The following is a 22081-nucleotide window of genomic DNA, read 5'->3' as shown; positions in this document are numbered from 1 at the left end:
GTAGGAAGTGACTCATTGCATGTGACAATGAAGTTGTAGTATAAGATAAACTTATAACAGCCCACACCAGACAAAATCATGATTATCTGTACTCAGATGGTATATCAGTCGTGGTGACAGGAACAAGACTGACTGACAAACTAAATGCACTACACAAGGAAGGGACACCACCACACACGTCATTACAACAGGAGTGGAAGAATTTGGGACAATTTGTTTTGGTAGTACGAAATGTTCCTGATTGGACAGAAAAAGAACCAGATTTGGATTGGGACGACAGAACTGTACAGACAATATCTTATTGGACAGTCTTAAACAATCTGAGACCAGATGCTGCTGTATTCACGGTGGTATCACAATCTACACAGACAATACTGGAAAAATAGAGGAATAGCGACAACTACAGGGAACACAGTGACACATGCAGAGCTAAAATTTGCTCATAGCAGTTTAATTACCAAAAGAAATAGCGATATGTAAATGTGCAGTACACACATAAAATACAAAGAATCATTAGGAAACAGATTTACAGATAAAATAGCAAAAGAAGCAGCAGCCAAAACCTTTATGGGATAAGCTGACCATGTAACCAATGAAGATATACTTTGAGATGATGTGTTAAACAAAATGCAACAACAAATCTTACCAGTAGAACTAAAAATTTGGAAAAAATAAGGTACTACATTACAAAATGGGAATTATGTCAGCACAGATACAAAAAAAAATTCTACCAAAAACCTATTTTAAGGCGGCGGCAATCTTGAGCCATCGGAAGTCTCAGGTCTCAACAAGGAGAATGGGAGCCCTTGTACAAAGGCATTACATGATCTATGGATTTAACTTGTATGCAAAAAAACTTTTTTTTTGTAGGGCTTGTTTGATCTGCGTGCGACATAATCCACAAGGGAATGTGCATCCAAAACGTGGTCAGTTTCCTCAAGCTACACGTCCATTCATCCCTCAAACCATTTTCTTAGCCGCTTATCCTCACAAGGGTGGCGGGGAGGCCTGGAGCCTATCCCAGCTGTCAACAGGCAGGAGGCAAGAAACACCCTGACCTGGTTGCCAGCCAACTGCATGCAGGTCACATGGAGACAAACAGCCGCACTCACAATCACATGTAGGTGCAATTTGGACACAATGATAGATTTAGTCTAACTATATATACATCACAAGCACGTAAGGGTCTCATTCCATTCAAAACACTGTTTGGGAGACCATACAAATTAACAATATTTTCCACACAATGAGAGATAGACGAATGATGAAGGAAAAAAAAAAACACAAGTGGGTCCCTTTCAGGAGTTATTAACAACCCAAACAGCTTAAAAAATATTATATATATATATATATATATATATATATAATATAATAAACTTAATAACCTTATTACTGCCATTTGTCTATTCATCCTATGTCTGTTTATGAATTAACATCTACTGTACATGCAGTTTTACCCGAACACTGGCGTAGACTGAGCAAGAGCTGAATGACATGGACAAAATAGCAGAAAGAAACACGTGGATACACCTTACACACTGTAAAAGGTCATCTCAGCTGAGTCACCCAAGGGGAAAGGTGAGCAAAGTCCAGCATACGGTGGGTGCAGATTTATAGTATCTGAAAATACCTGAAGGCTGGTGAAGATTTAAAAGACACTTGACTCATTTAGGGGTGACTTGGTCGACATGACTTCAAAATGGCTAAATAATATGATGTATGTAATATGATATAATAGCATATTGGGCTGCAACATTGACAGCCGTAATGATATTTTTGTTCATATGCTACTTTTGGACACCTGTAAAGCTGACAAAAATACAAAACAACATAACCAATAATTATACTCAGTCAACTATGCCTACCACACATAAGATAAAGAGGCGCAACCTCATTTCAAATAACATTGGTAAACAACTATGCGGGAGGCAAGAGGCATGAGAGGACGACTCCCATGTGTGCCTCCCAGTGAATCAGTTCAGCACTTTTTCAATTCCTTGGCAGAGTCTAATTGCTGGGGATTCCATCTTTGGGCTTATGCAAAATGAAACCCCCACTTTCTTCTCACCATTTGCCAATTTAATGCTACCTTAAACCTGAATGCCATACAAAAGAGTACATATACTATGGAGGGAATATTTTGAACGAAAAAGCCCGAGGTACTTTTTTTATTATTATGATTATCTATTTTTAAAAATAGGAAACACAACTGGTTGTTATTAATGTAGAATGCAGCTAACAAGGTAAACTATAGTTACATCACATGCATGGGCCCTGCGCCACTAATGTGTGTCATTCCAACAGAAATCCCTACACAATGTACCCTGGAGGTAATGACTAAAACAACTCCTAACACCACTTGTCAGAAATGGAAAGTTTATCCAACAACTAAGGCAGTAAATGATAAACTGATATTTTCTATTAATGTTGCATTGGCTAATTTCTCCCGTGTTAGCTTTACAGGGACATATTTTAAGGTGGGAAGTAGTTCACCCAAGAAATTTTTATGGGCAGTTTGTGGGCCTGGTAAAATGACCAACTTCCAGAAGCAGCAAACCCAACATTTATAGAAATGCTAAGTCAACTGATAATTGGGTAGTTAATTTAACAATGCTACAGGAGCACCTTTCTGTCCAGAACACTAAATAGGACATTATCATGCTAATCAACCAGTTAAAATACTGAAGTAAATCACTATTCTTCTTCATTCATGTCTCATACAAATGGGTGTGTGTACACGTGCGTGTGTGTGCGTGTGTATGGATGTACCTGGAGGTCTTTCATGCCCTTCTCAAGACGGAGTCTCTCAGATGTTTCAGTCTGGAGCAGCTGGGAGGTCGATTCGCCTGTATTCCGCTCGTCAGTCAACTCTGATGACAGCTCAGCAATCTGATCACATCAGACAGTGCCACTAGAGCATTCATTCACTTTTTCGACATTTTCCTGTTCCCGACATATTCTATGTGATCTGAGTTTTGTTTTCTTGAAGAAAAAAAACCCTCCATAAAATATCCCAGAATGATAAAGTAAAAATACATGTGCAAATGTATTAAAATGCATACATTTCAACATAATAGGCATAATAATATGCTTGGATTAATACAGTGCATGAACTCACAACAAATGACATACCTGCAAATCAGTGTGACTTCTGCTGTTGCCTTTGAGAGACCAGTTCAGATATGCGTGGCTTCTCCTAGGCAAGTCCTACTCTTGTGTCATTTTCACAGCAAAGTCTGTTCCTTTTCTTTGTTTTTATGTCCAGCATTCTCAAAAAAGATTGTTCGCAAAGATATGTTGTAACAAATGCCATAAAAAATTCCAGGGCTTTCTTGGCAATAATATATTTAATAATAAATATTTGTTGACACAAAAACATTGAGAGCGTTGTTGTCCTGAAGAGTTGCTATTGAACCTAGCTCTGCTGAATTTCAGGTTTTTTGTCGGGGTATTTATCATTGACTTCTGCTGTCTCAACATCAAATGTGAATGGCTGTCACCCATGCTCGATATGAGTTTCATGCAGGGACGCAACCATCGAGAGACTTTCCAAGCTCATCTAAGTGCTTGTTTCACTTCCATGGGTACAGAAATGTCACCAATTCCAGACACATCTTTGATCTTACTTACACAATTGTCAAGAAGGGGAAAGTTTGTAAAATTCTTGTTCCCTGTTCGTCGTCTCCATAAAACTACCTTTTTTTTAAAAGCCTTGAGATTTTCTTCTGCTTCCATTATGTTGACTCCACTCCCTGAATCTGCTGATTAAGGTGATTAAGAGCTGCGAATATCAGCCATGTAGGCTAAAATGAGAATGAATCATTGATTTTTTTTTTAAGCAATCTGCATGACAATGTTGGTGCCAAAAACAAGGCTGATTACACACAGAAGGCAAAAACACGATTCAGCACCAGGATGACCACCAAACATTAGAATAGTATATAAGTATTCTGAACCCAGTGTCAATTTCTTTACACAGCTCACTGAAGATTCGGTGCCTCAGAGCACTATTTCGCATGTACTTCACACATTCCACTACAGTTTTTAATACTTCAATCATTTTTGGGGGCAAGGTTTTTGTTGCCAATACATGTCTGTGTAGAATACAATGCGTAGCAATGATGTGTGGTGCATCGGGTTTTACTAGCGGACCAAAACCAGACTTTCTTCCCAGCATGACTGGAGCTCCATCCGTACAAATTTCAAAAACCATATCTCACGAAAGATTATAGTATCTGAAGAAGTCAACAACAAGCTTCTTCGCATTTGCTGCCTTAGTTGTTGTAAAAGGCTTACAAAATATAAATTCTTTTGTTATCATGCAGTCTTTCACATACTGCACAAAAACAGCAAGCTGGCTTAGATTAGCATTGTCTTGGTCTCATCGAGTGTAAGGCTGAATTTTTCCGGGCTTGAAATCAGTTCTGCAACTACTTGAGCCAAGATGTCTTTACTCATGTCCTCTATTCTGTCACTAATGGTGTAATTTGAAAGAAGAATTGGGCATAATCTACCTTCGGCTGCTGTTCTGAGTATCACAATCGCCATCTTTAACGCAGCTGGTTTTACAAGTGTTTCATCAATGGTGTGTGGCTTGCCCTGCTTTACGATCAGGTACGCAACTTCATATGATGCTATGAGAATCGGTTTGTTAATGGGTACAAATCCAAGAGCAGGTATAGTGGCCTTATCATCGAATCTGGCTCTCTTCACCTTGAATTCAGCAAGCGATGTCTTCTTATATTCCCCATCTAGATGCATCTTTTCGAAGTGTTCCTTTAGTTTTGCCGGTGCAAGGCTAGAGTTGCTCAACTTAGCATTGCAAATCATGCAGATAGGACGCTGACTCCCATCCCGTTCCAGGATACATGAGAATCCATATTGTACATATTCGTCTGACCATCTTCTTTTTTTCCTCAAGTTACTAGTTAGTATGGATTAAAATATGAAATAATTGCAGAATACACTATGATACATTCACACGTTGGATCACTCCTGAGTACACTTAATTCCTCACAGTACTGATTGATCAAGCAATGTCACGTGATCATCTGCAGCCAGTGATGACCAAGCGAGGCATGTCATCACATACAGACATGATGACTCGGTGTGTCCCGATCCCTGTAGCAACCCCTAGGGTTCGATCGAACCCAGGTGAAAGACCACTTTTTCAGAGTGATGGAAGAATGGAAAATTGAGAGGTAGATCGGTGCCGCGTCGGCTGTCGTGCAGCGTCTGCTGTCATGCAGACTTTATATTGGTCTGTTGTGGTGAAGAAGGAGGTAAAGAAAAGCTCTCCATTTACCAGTCAATCTATGTTCCTACCATCACCTATGGTAACGAGCGATGAGTTGTGACCGAACAAGGTTCTGCATACAAGCAGCCAGAATGAGATTCGTCCGCAGGGTATCCCAGCTCTCTTAGCGATAAGATGGGAAGCGAGGTCATGTGTGAGGTGCTCAGAGTAGAGCCACAGTTCTTCTGCTGTAAGGAACCAGATGAGGTGGCTGGGGCATCTGATTAGGATGGCTCCCAACACCTACCTGGTGAGGTGTTCTGAACATGTCCCACTTGGAGGAGACTCTGGGGACGCCCAAACACCACTGGAGAGACTATGTCTCAGAAGAGCTGGAGTAAGTGACTTAGGAGAAGGAAATCTGGGCTTCCCTGCTGAGGTTGCTTCCGCCATGACACAACCTTGTATAAGTGAGGTAAATGGTTGGTTGGAGGGATAGAGTTTGAAAGTTTACCCTGGTCTCAAGACGGTCGCTGTTGAGTCTCAGTTCATTCCTTTCTTTCTCAATCTTCTCCAGCTTCTGCTTTAGCTGGAGGATCTCTTCCTAAAAAGTAAGTGGCATTTGATGCACATGATATACAATTACTGTGTATTCATTAAATTGCTCATTTAAGTATTGAACTCTATTATTTTGGGAGTAATGACTTTTTGCAAATGGAAGTCTGTCTAAATCCAGAACCACCTGGTGATGTGTTTCATACTTACATCTTTGCCACGGATTTGCTCTTCAGTTAGTTGGACCTCAATTAACGGTCTGACTGTTGTAAAAAGCTTCCACCACGGCCAATCTTTAACCCCACGATTCTTCTTTATGTTCTTCTGGATACAACAGATTGCCAAATCCTGGATCTGTCAGACATTTTCAAACAGAATTGAATGTTTTCCATCAGAAGTCAAGAACAAAACAAGACAGAATGGAAGAATACTAAAAAATGAAAACCTTTATTTGGTTATTTTTAAAAAATCTTGTACTGATGTTCAACTGGGCCTTGTTCAGAACATTATTGATACTGATGACTGTTGTAAAAGAAAAAATAATTCAAAAAATGATAGCAAGCTTTGTTGGAAGAGCTGCAGTCCTGATTTAAAGACAAAATGTAACCCAAATCTTAAAACAACCAAAAATACCTTTTTGCAGAGGCTACACTTAAAAAAAAAAAAAAAAAATTCAATCATCCATCCATTTTCTACCGCTTTTCTGGGGTTGGGTCACAGGGGAAGTACTTTCAGCGGGGACACCCAGACTTCCTTTTCCCCAGCCACTTCTTTCAGCTCTTCCGGAGGGATCCCGGGGCGTTCTCAAGCCAGCCGAGAGAGACTTTTCAGCATGTCCCAGGTCATCCCTAGGGTCTCTTTCCAGTGGGACATGCACAGAACACCTCAGCAGGGAGGCGTCCAGGAGGCATCAGAATCCCCAGCAAACTCATTTGGCCACTCTCAATGCGGAGGAGTAGCGTCTCGACACTGAGCCCCCTCCTGGATGACCGAGCTTGTCACCCTATCTCGAAGGGAGAGCCCAGACACCCTGCGAAGGAAACTAATTTCGGCTGCTTGTATCCGGGATCTTGTTCTTTTGGTCATGACCCACAGCTCGTGTCCATAGAGCAAGGTAGGAACGTCGATCAACTGGTAAATTGAGAGTTTCGCCTTTCGACTTAGCTCCCTCTTTACCACAACGGACCGATACAAAGTCCGCATCATTGCAGACACTGCACCGATCCGTCTGTCAATCTCCTGCTCCATTCTTCCCTCAGTCGTGAACAAGATACTCCAAGATACTTGAATTCCTCCACTTGGGGAAGGAACTCATCCCCGACCCAGAGAGGGCACGTCACCCTTTTCCAAATGAGGACCATGATCTCAGATTTGGAGGTGGTGATACTCATCCCTGCTGCTTCACACTCGGCTGTTAACCGCTCCAGTGTGAGTTTGAGATCACGGCTTGATGAAGCCAACAGAACCACATTATTTACAAGGAGCAGAGATGCGATGCTGAGGCCACCAAACCGGACACATTCTATCCCTTGGATGCGCCTAGAGATTCTGTCCATAAAAGTTATGAACAAAACCCGTGAGAAAGGGAAGCCTTGGCGGAGTCCAACTCACCGGAAACGAGTCCGACTTATTGCCGGCAATGCGGACCAAACTCTGACAACGGTCGTACAGGGACCGAACAGCTTGTATAGAGGGTTTGGTACCCCATACTCCTGAAGAACCCCCCACAGGACTCCCCAAGGGACACGGTCGAACGCCTCCTCCAAGTGCATAAAACACATATGGACCTGTTGGACAAACTTCCGTGCACTCTAGAGGATTCTGCCGAGGGTGTAGATCTGGTCCACTGTTCCATGGCCATGACGAAAACCACATTGCTTGTCCTGAATCCGAGATTCGACTTCCCAACGAACCCTCCTCTCCAGTACCCCTCAATAGATTTTACCAGGGAGGCAGAGGAGTGTGATCCCTCTATAGTTGGAACATACCCTCCGGTCACCCTTCATGAAAAGGGGGACCACCACACTAGTCTGCCAATCCAGAGGCACTGTCCCCAATGTACACGCGATGTTGCAGAGGCATGTCAACCAGGATACCCCCCACAACATCCAGAGCCTTTAGGAACTCCGGGCGAATCTCATCCACCCCCGGGGGCCTGCCACCAAGGAGCTTTTTAACCGCCTCGGTGACCTCAACCCCAGGGATAGAAGAGCCTGCCTCAGAGCACCCGGACTCAGGTTCCTCATGGGAAGACATGTTGGTGGAATTGAGGAGGACTTCGAAGCATTCTCCCCACTGACTCACACCATCCAGAGTTGAGGTCAGCAGCACCCCATCCCCACTCTACACAGTGTTGACGGTGCACTGCTACACCCTCCTGAGATGCCGGATGGTGTACCAGAATTTCCTCGAAACCGTCTTGAAGCCGCTCTCCATTGCCTTACCAAACTCCTTCCACGCCCGGGTTTTTGCCTCAGTGACCACCGAAGCTGCATTCCGGTTGGCCAGCCAGTACCTTTGAGCTGTCTCGGGAATCCCACAGGCCAAAAATGCCGATAGGACTCCTTCTTCTGCTTGACAGCATCCCTCACTGTTGGTGTCCATCAACGTGTTCTAGGGTTGCCGCCACGACAGGCACCGACCGCCTTATGGCTACAGCTCTGGTCGGCCGCCTCAGCAATGGAGGACGGGATCATCATCCACCTGAACCTACCTCACCCGCAACGTGAGCAAAGTTCTTTCGAAGGTGGGAGTTAAAATTTCTTCTGACAGGGGAATCTACCAGCCATCCCCAGCACACCCTCACAATACGTTTGGGCCTGTCAGGTCGGACCGGCATCTTCCCTCACCATCGGAGCCAACTACCACCAGGTGGTGATCAGTTGACAGCTCCACCCCTCTCTTCACCCGAGTCTCCAAGACATGCGGTCGCAAGTCCAATGACACAACTTCAAAGTCGATCAATGAACTGCGGCCTAGGCCGTCCTGGTGCCAGGTGCACATGTGGACAACCCTAAGCCTGAACATGGTCTTCATTATGGACAATCCGTGATGAGAGCAGAAGTCAAAGAACAGAACACCCCTCAGGTTTTGGTCGGGGGGGCTGTTGTTCCCAATCACGCATTTCCAGGTCTCACTGTCATTGCCCACGTGAGTATTGAAGTCCCCCACCAGAATGATTCTTCTTCATCTTGATAGCATCCCTCACTGTTGGTGTCCAAAAACGTGTTCTAGGGTTGCTGCCACGACAGGCAATGACCACCTTACGGCCCCTTCTCCGGTCAGCCGCATCGGCAATGGAGGCGCGGAACATCATCCACTCAGACTCAATTTCCTCTGCCTCCTCTAGGACGTGAGCAAAGTTCTTTCGGAGTTAGGAGTTGAAATTCCTTCTGACAGGTGAATCTGTCCGTCAATCCCAGCAGACCCTCACTGTTTCGGCCTGCCACGTCGGACCCGGATCCTCCCCCACCATTGAAGCCAACTCACCACCAGGTGGTGATCAGTTGACAGCTCCGCCCCTCTCTTCACCTGAGTGTCCAAGACAATGCAGTCGCAAGTCCCAAGACACAACCACAAAGTCAATCATTGAACTGCGACCTAGGGTGTCCTGGTGCCAGGTGGACATGTGGACACAGTTATGCCTGAACACGGTGTTCATTATGGACAATCTGTGATGAGCATAGAAGTCCATTAACAGAACACCACTAGGGTTCAGGGGGGCCGTTCTTCCCAATCACACCCTTCCAGGTCTCACTGTCATGATGGAGTCCCCAGATGGGGCGCTCTCTAGAACTCCCTCTAAGGACTCCAAAAAGGGTGGGTACTCTGAACTGCTGTTTGGTGCACAATCAACAGAAAGAACCCATCCCCCTACCTGAAAGTGGAGGAAGGCTATCCTCTCATCCATCGGGGTAAACCCCAACATACAGGCCCCGAGCCGGAGGGCAATAAGTATACCCACACCTGCTCAGCGTCTCTCACCATGGGCAACTCCAGAGTGGAACTCCTCTTAAGAGGGGTGGCGCCAGAGCCCAAGTGGTGCGTAAGACGACTCTGACTATATCTTCTCGACCTCACACACCAAGTCTGGCTCCTTCCCTGCCAAAGAGGTGACATTCCATGTCCCTAGAGCTAGTTTCTGTAGCTGGGGATCGGATCGCCAAGGTCCCTGACTTTGGCCACCGCCTAGCTCACATTGCACCCGACCCCTATGGCCCCTCTCACAGGTGTTGAGCCCATGGGAAGGGGGACCCATGTGACCCTTTCGGGCTGCGCTCGGCTGAGCCCCATGGGTGCAGGCCCGGCAACCAGGCGCTTGCCTTCGAGCCCTGCCTCCCGGCCTGGCTGCAGACGGGGGCCCCGGTTACCTATGTCAAGGCAACATAAAAGGAGATCCAATTTTTGTACTCATCAGTGTCTTGGAGTCGTACTTTGTCTGGTCCCTCACCGAGGACCTTTTTGCCATGGGTGACCCTACCAAGGGAATGAAGCCCCATACAATTTAGTTTGTAGGATCATCGGGACACACAAATCCCTTCCACTACTAAAAGGTGATGGCTCGAGGAGGGGATCATCCAATCAGTAAAAAAATCAAAAAATCAAAAAATCACAAGATTAGTCAAGAGCGAGAAGGGAAGGTCATCGGGAGTTGGCGGGAGCCGCAACTATGTGAACAGATGTATCGGGATTGGATGGCAGTGGAAAACATAACAGCGGGAGTGGACAGAAGTGGAAACTATGACTGGAGAAAAACCATGATGCAGTTTTATATATTTCCCCTCAACATCGAGTTACACATTGCTAAATCACTAATGACTTGTTTTTACAGTAATCCCAGATTCAGTGCATTGTTGTTGTTTTTTTTTAAAGAAAACCAGATCGGCTTACATTAGGTATTTTATTTCCTTGTTGTGATCGTCTCGTCCATGCTTCCCATTTCCTTGTTGTCCACGCCTCAACCACGATGTTGACCAGCTGCATATGTACTGTATCGAAGTCTTGTGTTTGTGATAACTTTTTCTTTTTTCAATGGATAGCATTTTTTTGATTATGTAGTTGCAATACTGTACCATCTCAGTGTAGGTCTCGTGTTTTTTGCCAATAAAATAGTCTGTTTTTATTTCTGCAAAGCACTGTGTTCTATTCTGATGTATGAAAAATGCAATACAAAACCATTTGATGTGCATTTCGGCAAAAGAGAGTTACTGCAGTTTGTGTCCTACCTGCAGGTACTATACATGCGATATTATCGATATAACACAAAATACAGTATTTACTGGCTTTGTGGTGGCGACCATTGCTGGCCGAGACTCGCTTATGCTTAAAATCTATATTTTTTCTCTATGAAAGGTCATGTGCATGGCTGTTGTATCTGCAACAATGTGACGGTGTTCACAGTCAATTACAATAAAAATTTGTAATGGCAGCAAGACCAGGGGACCGACAGCTGGCCAGTCATGAAAACTAGTTACCGAACCCAATTCACCCACATTGCTTGTGAAGTGGTGAGCCTAAATATTTCCTTTCCTAAATTTGTAGAAGTCTTACCTTCCTCTTTTTGAATGCTTGCCTGGCCAAATATCCTCTGCAGGCACCCTGGAAAAGAGAGATGTTTCTTTTGGTCTGAACAACCCGCTGCTCCTCCAGCTTTGAAAGAGTCCCTGCTCTGAAAAAAACCTAAGGGAGGAAAGCAAAAATAAAGCCAATCAGTAATTACACTAAAACACTAACTGGAAGACATTTTTAATTTCTGCAAATAATGTGCTTTAAATGTTTCCACACGTGGTTCAATTCTACGGTCTCAAAAGCTCATTAATCAGCATTTTGCTTTCACTTACAAACACTCCAAACAATCTCAATCTCAGAACCCTATGACAACCAAAAAATTATCAGACCACATTTTTTTTCAATTCTGGTCATTTCAAAGATCTCATATTTGGCTAAATATGCCATATGTAATATATCTCTCACATGGACTTAGAGTGGTATAAGAGAGCTAATTTAACTGGAAAGAACATTTTGGTTTTGTCATACGAGTGTCCGAAAAGGCCCCTCGGACAGCTGTTTCTCTTTGAACAAGTTTTGTATGCATGTTGTCTATATGTGGCTAAGACTGTCCCCTTTTTTCTTGTTGTTTGTCTTCATGAAGAAGGCCCACTTGTGAAAGAGCACCTGTTTGTTATATTGACAGCTCTAAAATAGTTAAAAGTTGGTGGCACGGTGGATCAGATGTAAAGCATTGGCCTCACAGTTCTAAGGACCTAGGTTCAATCCCAGCCCTCCCTGTGTGGAGTTTGCATGTTCTCCTCGTGCTTGCGTGGGTTTTCCCCAGGCACTCTGGTTTCCTCCCACATCCCAAAAACATGCAACGTTAATTGGACACTCTAAATTGCCCCAAGCAGTGATTCTGAGTGCGGCTATTTGTCTCTATGTGCCCTGCGATTGGCTGGCAACCACTACAGGGTGTACCCCGCCTCCTGACCGGTGACAACTGAGATAGGCTGCAGCACTCCCTGGGACCCTTCTGAGGATAAGCAGCTAAGAAAATGGATGGATGGATAGTTAAAAGTTTAATTGTAAATACTTGGGTTTGTTTTTGTATTGCACATATTGTTGTTTTAAGAGCAGGGATAGCCAACGTGATGGCCACAAAAACAGGTAACTCCGGACCAGATGAGTAGCCTGGGGTCTGCTCTAAAAATAGCTCACCACTGAGGGGGAAACAAACAACAGAAAATCCCATTGTTTGATTTTAAAATTATTATCAATTTCATCCATTTTGTACTCCTTATCTGAGGTCAGGTTACAGGGCAGTAGCTATAGAAGGGACGCCCAGACTTCCCTCTCCCTAGCTACTTTATCCAGTTCGTTAGGATAGATCCTGAGGCATTCCCAGGCCAGCTGAGAGACAGTCTCTCCAGTATGTTGTAACAACAACGGACATTTGTGAAGTCTGCATCACTAAAGATGCCGCACTGATCAGCCTGTCGATCTCCCGTTCCATTCATCCCTCACTCGTGAACAAGACCCCAAGATACATGAACTCCTTGACTCAGGGCAGGATCTCATCCCCGTCCTGGAGAGGACACAACACCGTTTTACAACTGAAGACCATGGTCTCAGATTTGAAGGTCCCATTCTCATCCCAGCTGGCACTCAGCTGAGAAATGCTCCAGTGAGAGTTGGAGATTACGCCTTAATGAAGCCAACAGAACCACATCATCTGCAAAAATAGGAGACGCAATACTGAGGCCACCACACTGGACAGCCTCTATTCTTCGGCTGTGCCTAGAAATTCTATCCATAAAAGTTATGGGCAACCTCCTGGTATGGGGTTTTGGTGGAATTGAAGAGGTCTACGAAGTATTCTCCCTACAGATGGTCAGCAGCGCCCCATCCCCATTATACACATAGCTTATGGTACACTAATTCCATCTCCTGTGATGCCGAACAGTGGACCAGAATTTCCTTAAATCTGTCCAGATGTCTTTTCCACGGCCTCATCGAACTCCTCGCATCCGGGTTTTTTCTTCAGTGACCACCAAAACTGCATTCCACTTGGCCAGCCAGTACCCATCAGCTGCCTCAAGAGTCCCATAGGCCAAAAAAGCCTGATAGGACCTCTTGACAGCATTCCTCAGTTTTGATGTCCACCAACGGGTTTGGGGATTGCCGCCATGACAAGCCCCGACCACCGTACAGCCACAGCGCTGGCAGGCTGCTACAGCAATGGAGCTGCAGAAAAATTGTCCACTCGGACTTGATGTCTCCAACCTCCTCCCATGTCTCCCGCTTCCCCTGGAACACGGGCGAAATTCTGTCGGAGGTGGGAGTTGAAAGTACTTCAGACAGAATTTTGCCAGACGTTCCCAGCAGACCCTCACAATCAATTTAGGCCTTCCAGGTTGCATCGGCATTTTCCCTCACCATCGGACCAAACTCACCACCGTGTGGTGATCTGTTGACAGCTCCGTCCCTCTCTTCACCTGAGTGACCAAGACATGCAGCTGCAAGCCCCATGACATGACCACAAAGACCACTGAACTTCGACCTGGGTGACCTGGTGCCAAGTGCACATGTGGACACCCTTATGCTTAAACATGATGTTCATTATGGGCAATTTGCGATGAGCACAGGAGTCCAATAACAGAAGACCGCTCAGGTTCTGGTCGGAGGGGGGCGGGGGGTATTCCTCCTAATCATGCCCTTCCAGGTCTCAGTGCTCAGTTTCCCATATGAGCATTGAAATTCTCCAGCACAATGATGGTGTCCCCAGCGACATCCAACTCCAGCGCCCACTCTAAGGATTTCACATGAAGGCAGAGGGGGGCTACCCTCTCCTCAACCGTGGTGAACCCCAATGTAGGGTTAGGGTTAGGTGCCAGGCCGGGGGATGTGTATACCCACACCTGCTCGGCCCGCTGCCGCTCACCATGGGCAACTCCAGAGTGGAAGAGAGTCCAACTTCTATCAAGAAGACTGGAACCAGAGGCTAGTTTGACTATATTTGGATCTTATAACCTCACACATTAGCTTGGCTCTTTTCCTGCCAGAGAGGTGACATTCTACGTCCCTAGAGCTAGCTTCTGTAGTCGGAGATCAGATCGCCAAGGTCCCTGCACTTGGCCACCACCAAGCTCACACTGCACCTGACCCCTATCACCCCTCCCACAGGTCATGAGCCCATGGGGAGGGGGACCCATGAAACTCTTTCACTCTGTGCCCGGCTGGGTCCTATCGATGCAAGCCCGGGCACCAGGCGCTTGCCTCGGACCCCACGTTCAGGCAAGGCTATGAATAAAATTACGGGCTTCTCTCATTTTTCTAAGTGAGTAAATGCACAATTGTTGGCTAATTAAGTACTGTTTATCTTACTCTCTGTGTTCAGCTAGCCATTGCTTCAAGGCATCTAAAACCGCGACCATCGACACCAACTGTTTGGATGTCAATGGCGTTTTCCCATTCAGTGAGTTCTTCTTTGTTCACATTAAGCTAACAGACCTTCAAGCAAAGTTATGCGGTTGTTTTAAATACAAATGTAATTCTTTTGATATTTTGTTTGACCTTACATTTTCAAAGGGAGTCCAATTAAACGTTTTTGAGGAAATGTTTAGTATTTTCAAAAGTGCCGATTGTAGTTACATGTGTAGAATCAAGTTTCCTGTCGCAATGAAGCGCTCATATCTCAAGTTTGTTCTTGAAAGACAAAACATAAATTTGGGCAAATGATGGCTCTCATCTTGAAAGACTTGTAAAAGTTGGTGCATGGAGAAAACCACAGATATAATCTCTTGTGAATGGTTACAGTGTACTCACTGTGCTTCCATGTTCAAAAGAGCATCAATGCTTCCGCCTTCTTGATCGATTTTGCAGACCTCTGGTCATTTAGGTCTATTTGTTCAAGCAGACACTGTTCCACTGTCACCATTGTTTTTGCTTTGTTCCTTGTTACGGTAATGAAAGTAAAAACGGCTACCGGAAATGACCAAAGACTCCTGAAGAATCTCCACCCTAAGATGTCCTAGCCAATACCAGCTGTAGCAAGACCTCTGACTTGTACAACAACAGGAACACTTTTTCAAAACTGGGGTGTGTGTTGTGCTCGAATACAAAGCCAAACAACGTGGGGGATGGCTGCAGTGATGTTAGCACGGTAGCGCCACGCCCAAGTATGAAGAGGCCTTAAACTGGGGCTTTGATATCTCAAAGTATGCATTTTAAAATGAGTCGTGGGAAAATGTAAAAAAAATCCAGAGTTGGCCTACAATTGTGTGTCGTTGATATCAAATTGTACAGATCTCTGTGCTGTACGTATATTTAATGTTAAAATTGCTTATAACAGTTGTGAAATATGAGCAATGGGATTAGGTGGACATGATGGCTGTAAAAGAAAAAAAATTTAGGTGTTTTAAGAGCCGAATCAATATGTATAATAGGGGGTAAGGTTTACCAGTTAGCCCATCTGTAATGTCAATGAAAATAGTATACTGTATATCCTCCACTCACCCTGCTTAGCCCCATGTGGTAGTTGCTCTTCTCTAAATCCAAGGACTCCAACAATTCCTCCACGGCCTGAGAACCAAAACTAAAATCAGCTGACTCAAAAAAACAACAATTTACAAAATGCGTATGACACAATCAAATGATATTGTTGTATGTAGAATGTTGGCCCTTTATCCAACATCCAAATCTGAGATGAAATATATTGTATCTACTACAATACTAGTGTGATGAACTGAGATAAGATGAGATGTCTGGAGATTGTTGGTGTCACTAACAGCTCTTTAAATCATTTTCAACAGGTAGTGTTTATATAAAGAAATGGTTTACTTCCACTACAAAAGAAACTGAAATACAATGAGAGAAAGATATAATGTGTATGTTCTGTTGTGTGAGAAGAGAGTGTGATAGGGAAACATGGTTGTCAAAGCCGATTGTTGTCATTACTCCTGCAGGTAATTAATTGCAACAGTAGTCATATGTGAACCATCCATCCATCCGTCTACCCGCCCATCTTTCACCACTTATCTGAGGTCAGATCAAAGAGGCACTAGTTTTAGATGTCACGCCCAGACTTCCCTCTCTGCAGCTCCTTCATCCAGCTCTTCTGAAGGTATCTTAAGCTGTTTCCAGACCAGCAGAGATACGTAGTCTCTCCATTGTGTTCCGGGTCGTCTACGGGGTCTCCTCCTGGTGGGACGTGCCTGGATCATCACACCCGTGTAGCATCTGAATCAGATGCCCTGCCCACCTCATCTGGCTCCTCAATGCGGAGGAGCAGTGGCTCTACTGAGCTCCTCCCAGATGACCAACCTTCTCACCTTATCTTTGCGGGAGAGCCCAGACACCTTGCAGAGGAAACTCATTTCAGTGGCTTGTATCCTGGACCTTGTTCTTTTGGTCATGAACCACAGCTCATGACCATTGGTGAGGGTAGGAACATAGATCGACCGGTAAATTGAGGGCTTTTTTCGGCTTAGCTCCTTCCTTACCACAACAGACCGATACTAAGTCCACATCTCACTGCAGACGGTGCGCCTGTTGATCTCCTGTTCCATTCTTCTGTCACTTGTAAACAAGACCCCAAGATACTTTAACTCCTCCACTTGGGGCAGGACCTCATCCCCGACCTAGAGAGAGCAGGCCACCCTTTTTCCTACTGAGGAACATGGTCTTAGATTTGGAGGTGCTGATTTTCATCCCAACCACTTCACACTCTGCTGCGAACCACTCCAGTAAGATCTATTTTTTATGGCATGATGAAGCCAACCGAACCAAATTATTTACAAACAGCAGAGATGCAATAATGAGGCCACCAAGCAGGAGCCCCTCCACGTCTTGCCTGCATCTATAAGTCTTCAATTAACCACAGAAGCATGTTTTGGGGATGTGGGAAAAATGTGAAGTACAGTACACAGAGAAAACCCATGTAATTACAGGGAGAATGTGCCAACACCACAAAGAGATATGCCATTGGGAATTCACCTGGATCTCCTTACTTTTGATGCAGATGTGCTCACCAGCACGTGACCTGATTATTTAGTTTATGGTATACAGTGCGCGGTATGGTGTGGATGGATGGTTAGATTGTCTGCCTCACAGTTCTGAGAACCGGGGTTCAAATCCCCCTGTCTAGAATTTGCATGTTCTCCCCGTCCCTGTATAGTTTTTCTACAGGCACTCCAGTTCCCTCCCACATCCCAAAAACATGCATTAATTTGAGGCTCTACATTGTCCATAGGTGTAATTCTGAGTGGGAATGGTTATTTGATACTATGTGCCCTGTGATTGGCTGGCATCCAGTTCAGGGTGTTTCTCGCCTCTTCCCGGAAGATACCTGGGATAAGTTCCGGCACTCCCGTGATCTTTGTGAGGATGTGCGGCTCAGAAAATGGACAAATGAATGGGTGTTATATAGTGAAAAATACATGCCCATTATTTTACCGGTCAAACCAGATTTATGAATATTAAAAATATAACGCTCACCCTCTTCTCGTTGGTCACAATGTAATGACGCCCAAGCTTCTTGGTTAAATGTGGTGCCAGAACATCAAAACGCCTTCGGAACTCAGAGAACACCATGTGGTCTGGGTATCCTGAATGCAAGATGGAAGAATGACACCAAAGCAAGCAAAACAAAAAACACAGAGACAGTATATAATGTGAAAGGTTTTGAGAATTTGGCAAGGTTTTAGAGATGACCACAAATAATTCTGGGAAAAGGATTAATTTAAGTCCACTACTGACTACTAAAGTTATACTGGTCAAAGTGAAGTAAGAACAAAAAATTAGCCCTTTGCTTGCTAAAGTTCTGACAGTGGTAATTTAACAAATGACTAAAGTTTGCAAAACTGATGCAAATGTCATTGGACAATCAATTCAAATAATTGCCAAAACGGACTGTTTAGGCTTGTTTTATTTGCTAACGATCTATCTTTTTCAAGGATCGAATAAGAAAAATGTTGCAAAAAATAATAAAATTAATCTGTTTGAACATTGAATATCTTGTTTCTTTAGTGTCTTAAAGGAAAACTTTGCCGAAACTAATATGAATGGGACCACACATTAAAATTTACTAGATGAGGGTCCAGTATTTCTTTTAATGCCAGAGTTATCTGCAGATTTTACCGAGAAACATCTCTAAATTGGAAAAATATTATCGAAATTCCTCTCTAGCTCAGACATTCCAATGAGCCCGGCTAGAAAACTGACAGCCAAACAGCGTTTGCCACACCTGCAGTGCTTCCTGTTCTGACGCCCCATTGATCATGGATATATTTCACCAAACAGAGAACATCCACTATCTGGCATTTTGTCACCGATTTTTGGAGAAAAATAATTAAAAAAAATAAACAAAGCCAAAGTAGCATGACATACAATGTTCAAGCCTGGGCGCTTGAGCCAGAATACACACAACCGCCAGTTGGCTTGTTGGAGAGGGAGCGCGGCACTAACGATGAACAATAATCCCATTATATGGACCACAGAAATTTGTTTGATGCCTTTGTGAGGAGTTGGTTTAGATTTACAGAATATACAGCCGGCGTGGCCTGAGTTTTTTTTTTTTTTTTTACCCCAAGCAGCAAGCCTCTCTCAAGCAACCAGCAGCAGCAGCGGCGCTGGGGGTGGGGGGGGGGGGGGGGGGGGGCCACGCGCTGATCGCTGTAAATAGTCACCAGGAAGTGTTGTGTTCAGAGAGCCAGCAAAGCGAATTGATGCTCTGTGTTATTACTATACCGACCATTGAGCAAAAAATAACAATGTACAATGTTCAAGGGTTTGAGCCAGAACACACAGGCGGAATTCGACGTGTTGGGAGGGACGTGGCGCTGGGGTGGTGCTGTTGCACGTGCGGATCGCCGTAAATAGTAACCGGGAAGTGTTACACGTATATATCCATCCATCCATTTTCTTGGCCGCACGATGGTCGAAGGTGTGCTGGAGCCTATCCCAGGTGTCAACGGGCAGGAGGCAAGTTTACACACACGCAGACATGGGGAGAAGATGCAAACTCCACACACAGAGTTCCGGGAGTGAACAGCTGCGCCACCCTCATAACGTATGTTGTTGCTTTACCGTACCAGCATGAGAGGTTATAACTTAGCAGCTAATAACTAGTAATGATTAAATGCGTGCAAATTTCCCCGCTGATGAATGAGCCTCAACTGTGACAGCCAGAGCTTTATCCTGTCAGGTTGACCCCACGGGAGGTTAAAGAAGGACAAATTTGGGTGCGTTTTCTCAGCTTTGGTGCAGAACAAGTCGGCATCTTGGCTTAGCTAGAACGAATGGTCATGGGGTCAAAGATGTTTCTTTCGGTTTGGCTCTGAAAGCTGCCACATATCCAGATTTTGCATGGATTTCAAATATGTTCTTTATTTTCAACTTTTTTTTCAATTACTGTACAAAATATATGTAATGATAATATTACTTCACATTGGAGGGTTTATTGTATATATGAATTCTGAGGAGAGTCTTCCTTTAAATTAAATACAGATTGAACATGAGATGCAAATCATGTTCATCATCATCAAACTAACCCCAATCCCAAATCCAACATTAACAGTTCAAGGGAAAAAAAAAGTTACACTGCCCTGTTAAGACTTTTTTTCTGTTTTTTAACGAATTTTTCAATTACTTATTTCTGTAGAAAAACTTTATTACCTTGTCTGTAGATGCGCAGTGCATCCAGCAGTTTGGATCCTCGGAGCTGAGCTCTGAGAAGACCCACATCCAAAGTCATGAGGCCTGAATCTGCAGTCTCTCCATGTGTAACACGTAGCTCACTTCCTCCCCCGACTGCCTCTGCTTTGGGCAGCAGGCAATGGACAAAATGGACTTTGGAGCGACGTACCATGTCAATCAGGGCATCCTAAAAGTAAAAGGTAATTCAGTTGCTTATTGCTTTTTTTTCCCCAGTATGGCTAAATCCTATTATTTTAGCTTCAACCACGATACCCAACTCAACCAGCATTTTACGCACCAGGTAAATTACCTGTAGTGTGTGTGTGTGTGTGTGTGTGTATAAACATACATATATGTATACAGGGGAACCTTGGAATTTGAACATAATTCATTCTTGTGACGTGTTCAAATTCTGACTTGTTCAACCTCCAAAACATTTATTTTTCCATAGGAAATAATGTAAATGAGTTTAATCCGTTCCCAACCTTCAAGGACTAAATTCTTCTTTTAATTACAATTTATGTAAAAACATGAACACCCTGTATTTAAACAAGTGCATATATTTATACCAACTTAATTGTATATCATTTAACTTTTGGGTCGTGTGTTAGCATCAGTGGATGAATGTGGACAGAGGTAAGGGGGAAGTGTTACGCCAAAGTCACCATGATTTGACTGGGTAATTAATTCTCCAGTAGATATTCAATTTCTTTGATGAAGTGTGGTCTTTTCTTTGTAATGCTACTTACTCCTTAGCAACACTAGCTGGCTTTTATTACATTTTTATTCTTTAGGAGAGGCAAAATAGTTGATTTAGCCAGACGATACTAGTTAGCAAGAGCAGTAATAAACACATACCCCATTTTCGTACTGAGTGATTATCTTTTTCTTAAATCTCTACATGCCTGCGCAATCACTCACTGTTTCTCACACACAGATACACACGCGCAGATACAAGATGGCAGAGGACAGGCTTTAAATTCACTCAGCTGTAGCACTGCCACATGATGATTGTAAACACAGTCCTTGAAAAAGTACATGAAGGTGTCCTCTTCCAAAAAGGGCTTGTTTCATCCATGTTAAAAACTTGTCCCCCACCATCCCTCACTGATGACGTGACACCTAACAATGAGCAGCACCCCACAGAGGCACGTTTCTGAGGCCGTATTTATTTATTTTTTTCAAACCAGAAATCCAAAATCCTCGTCCTCAAAGGGGCGAATCACAATGCAGGGTCCAACAAAGAGAAAAGTGTACTGTCTGGAGCCCTGGAGAAATCCCATTTGGTACCACAGTGCTTGTGCCATTTGCTGCACAAAGTGGTTGAGTCCTCCCACTGCATCCCAAAAATGATAAAAGTCCTCCCAAATAAGAGCCCATTCTTCCCGCTGGATTACTAAAAGGACAAAAGTGCCGGTGGAATTACCACTTATAGGGCACTGCGGAGGAAGCTTTCGCTGGGGTTTAATACTGGGGTGGTACTGTAACTAAATAAAAATTTTTTATCGCTTTAATTTTTTTTTTTTTATCATGAACACAAAACTAAGATAACAAACCTATGGAAGCCGGTCATCACTGTGGATGAGGTAACAGCCAAAACAAGGAAATGGGTGGGACAAGAGAAGTTGCTGGGTGAGGCTTCGATGATGGACAACCAGTCAGCTCATGGGATAAAGCCACCCGTCATCTCATTTGTCAATGTCACGGCGGGAACCAATCACGCATTTTGAGTCAACGTGTCTATCCGCATTCTGCCCATCTGGATGTATTTTTCACTTTTTTTTTTGTTTTTTTATGAATATAAACCTGCGAAGCACTGAAGCCCCAAAAAGTGAAGCGCGAAGCAGTGAGGGAACCTTGTAATTGTTTGAACAGATGAACATGGCACCTTCAAACATCTGGCAATTACACCCAAAGATAAGCTGGACTTGTGGAGCGCCACAATTTTTTTCTCCAATTTCCCGGCTGATTTCTATTGATTTTCTCATTAATTCATGTTTGAGATCTGACATGTTTGAGATTAAATACATCCCCAGATGTGCCATCGATTATCTCAGATACCAATTCACCTTTCAGGTCCTTCCAAAACCATGACACTTTTGT

The 22081-nt window shown here is 44.0% G+C and overlaps 1 protein-coding gene across 7 annotated transcripts in view; it reads right to left on the bottom strand.

Moving 5' to 3' along the window:
- Positions 1-22081, bottom strand: part of myo18ab (myosin XVIIIA b) — a 243461-nt gene that overhangs the window by 101399 nt on the left and 119981 nt on the right. For all 7 annotated transcript variants that reach the window (XM_061827954.1, XM_061827956.1, XM_061827957.1 and 4 more), the window contains 7 exons: positions 19958-20165; positions 17780-17889; positions 15800-15865; positions 11342-11470; positions 6002-6145; positions 5751-5840; positions 2770-2889 (listed from right to left, as the gene is read on the bottom strand). In XM_061827954.1, coding sequence (XP_061683938.1) covers positions 2770-2889; positions 5751-5840; positions 6002-6145; positions 11342-11470; positions 15800-15865; positions 17780-17889; positions 19958-20165 — 867 coding nt within the window. The remainder of the gene's footprint in view (positions 1-2769; positions 2890-5750; positions 5841-6001; positions 6146-11341; positions 11471-15799; positions 15866-17779; positions 17890-19957; positions 20166-22081) is intronic.

This window comes from Syngnathoides biaculeatus, chromosome 8, assembly GCF_019802595.1.
Source record: "Syngnathoides biaculeatus isolate LvHL_M chromosome 8, ASM1980259v1, whole genome shotgun sequence".
Classification (NCBI taxonomy): Eukaryota; Metazoa; Chordata; class Actinopteri; order Syngnathiformes; family Syngnathidae; genus Syngnathoides; species Syngnathoides biaculeatus.
Note: the sequence above shows the minus strand (reverse complement) of the source record. Positions and strands in the feature narration are given on the sequence as shown.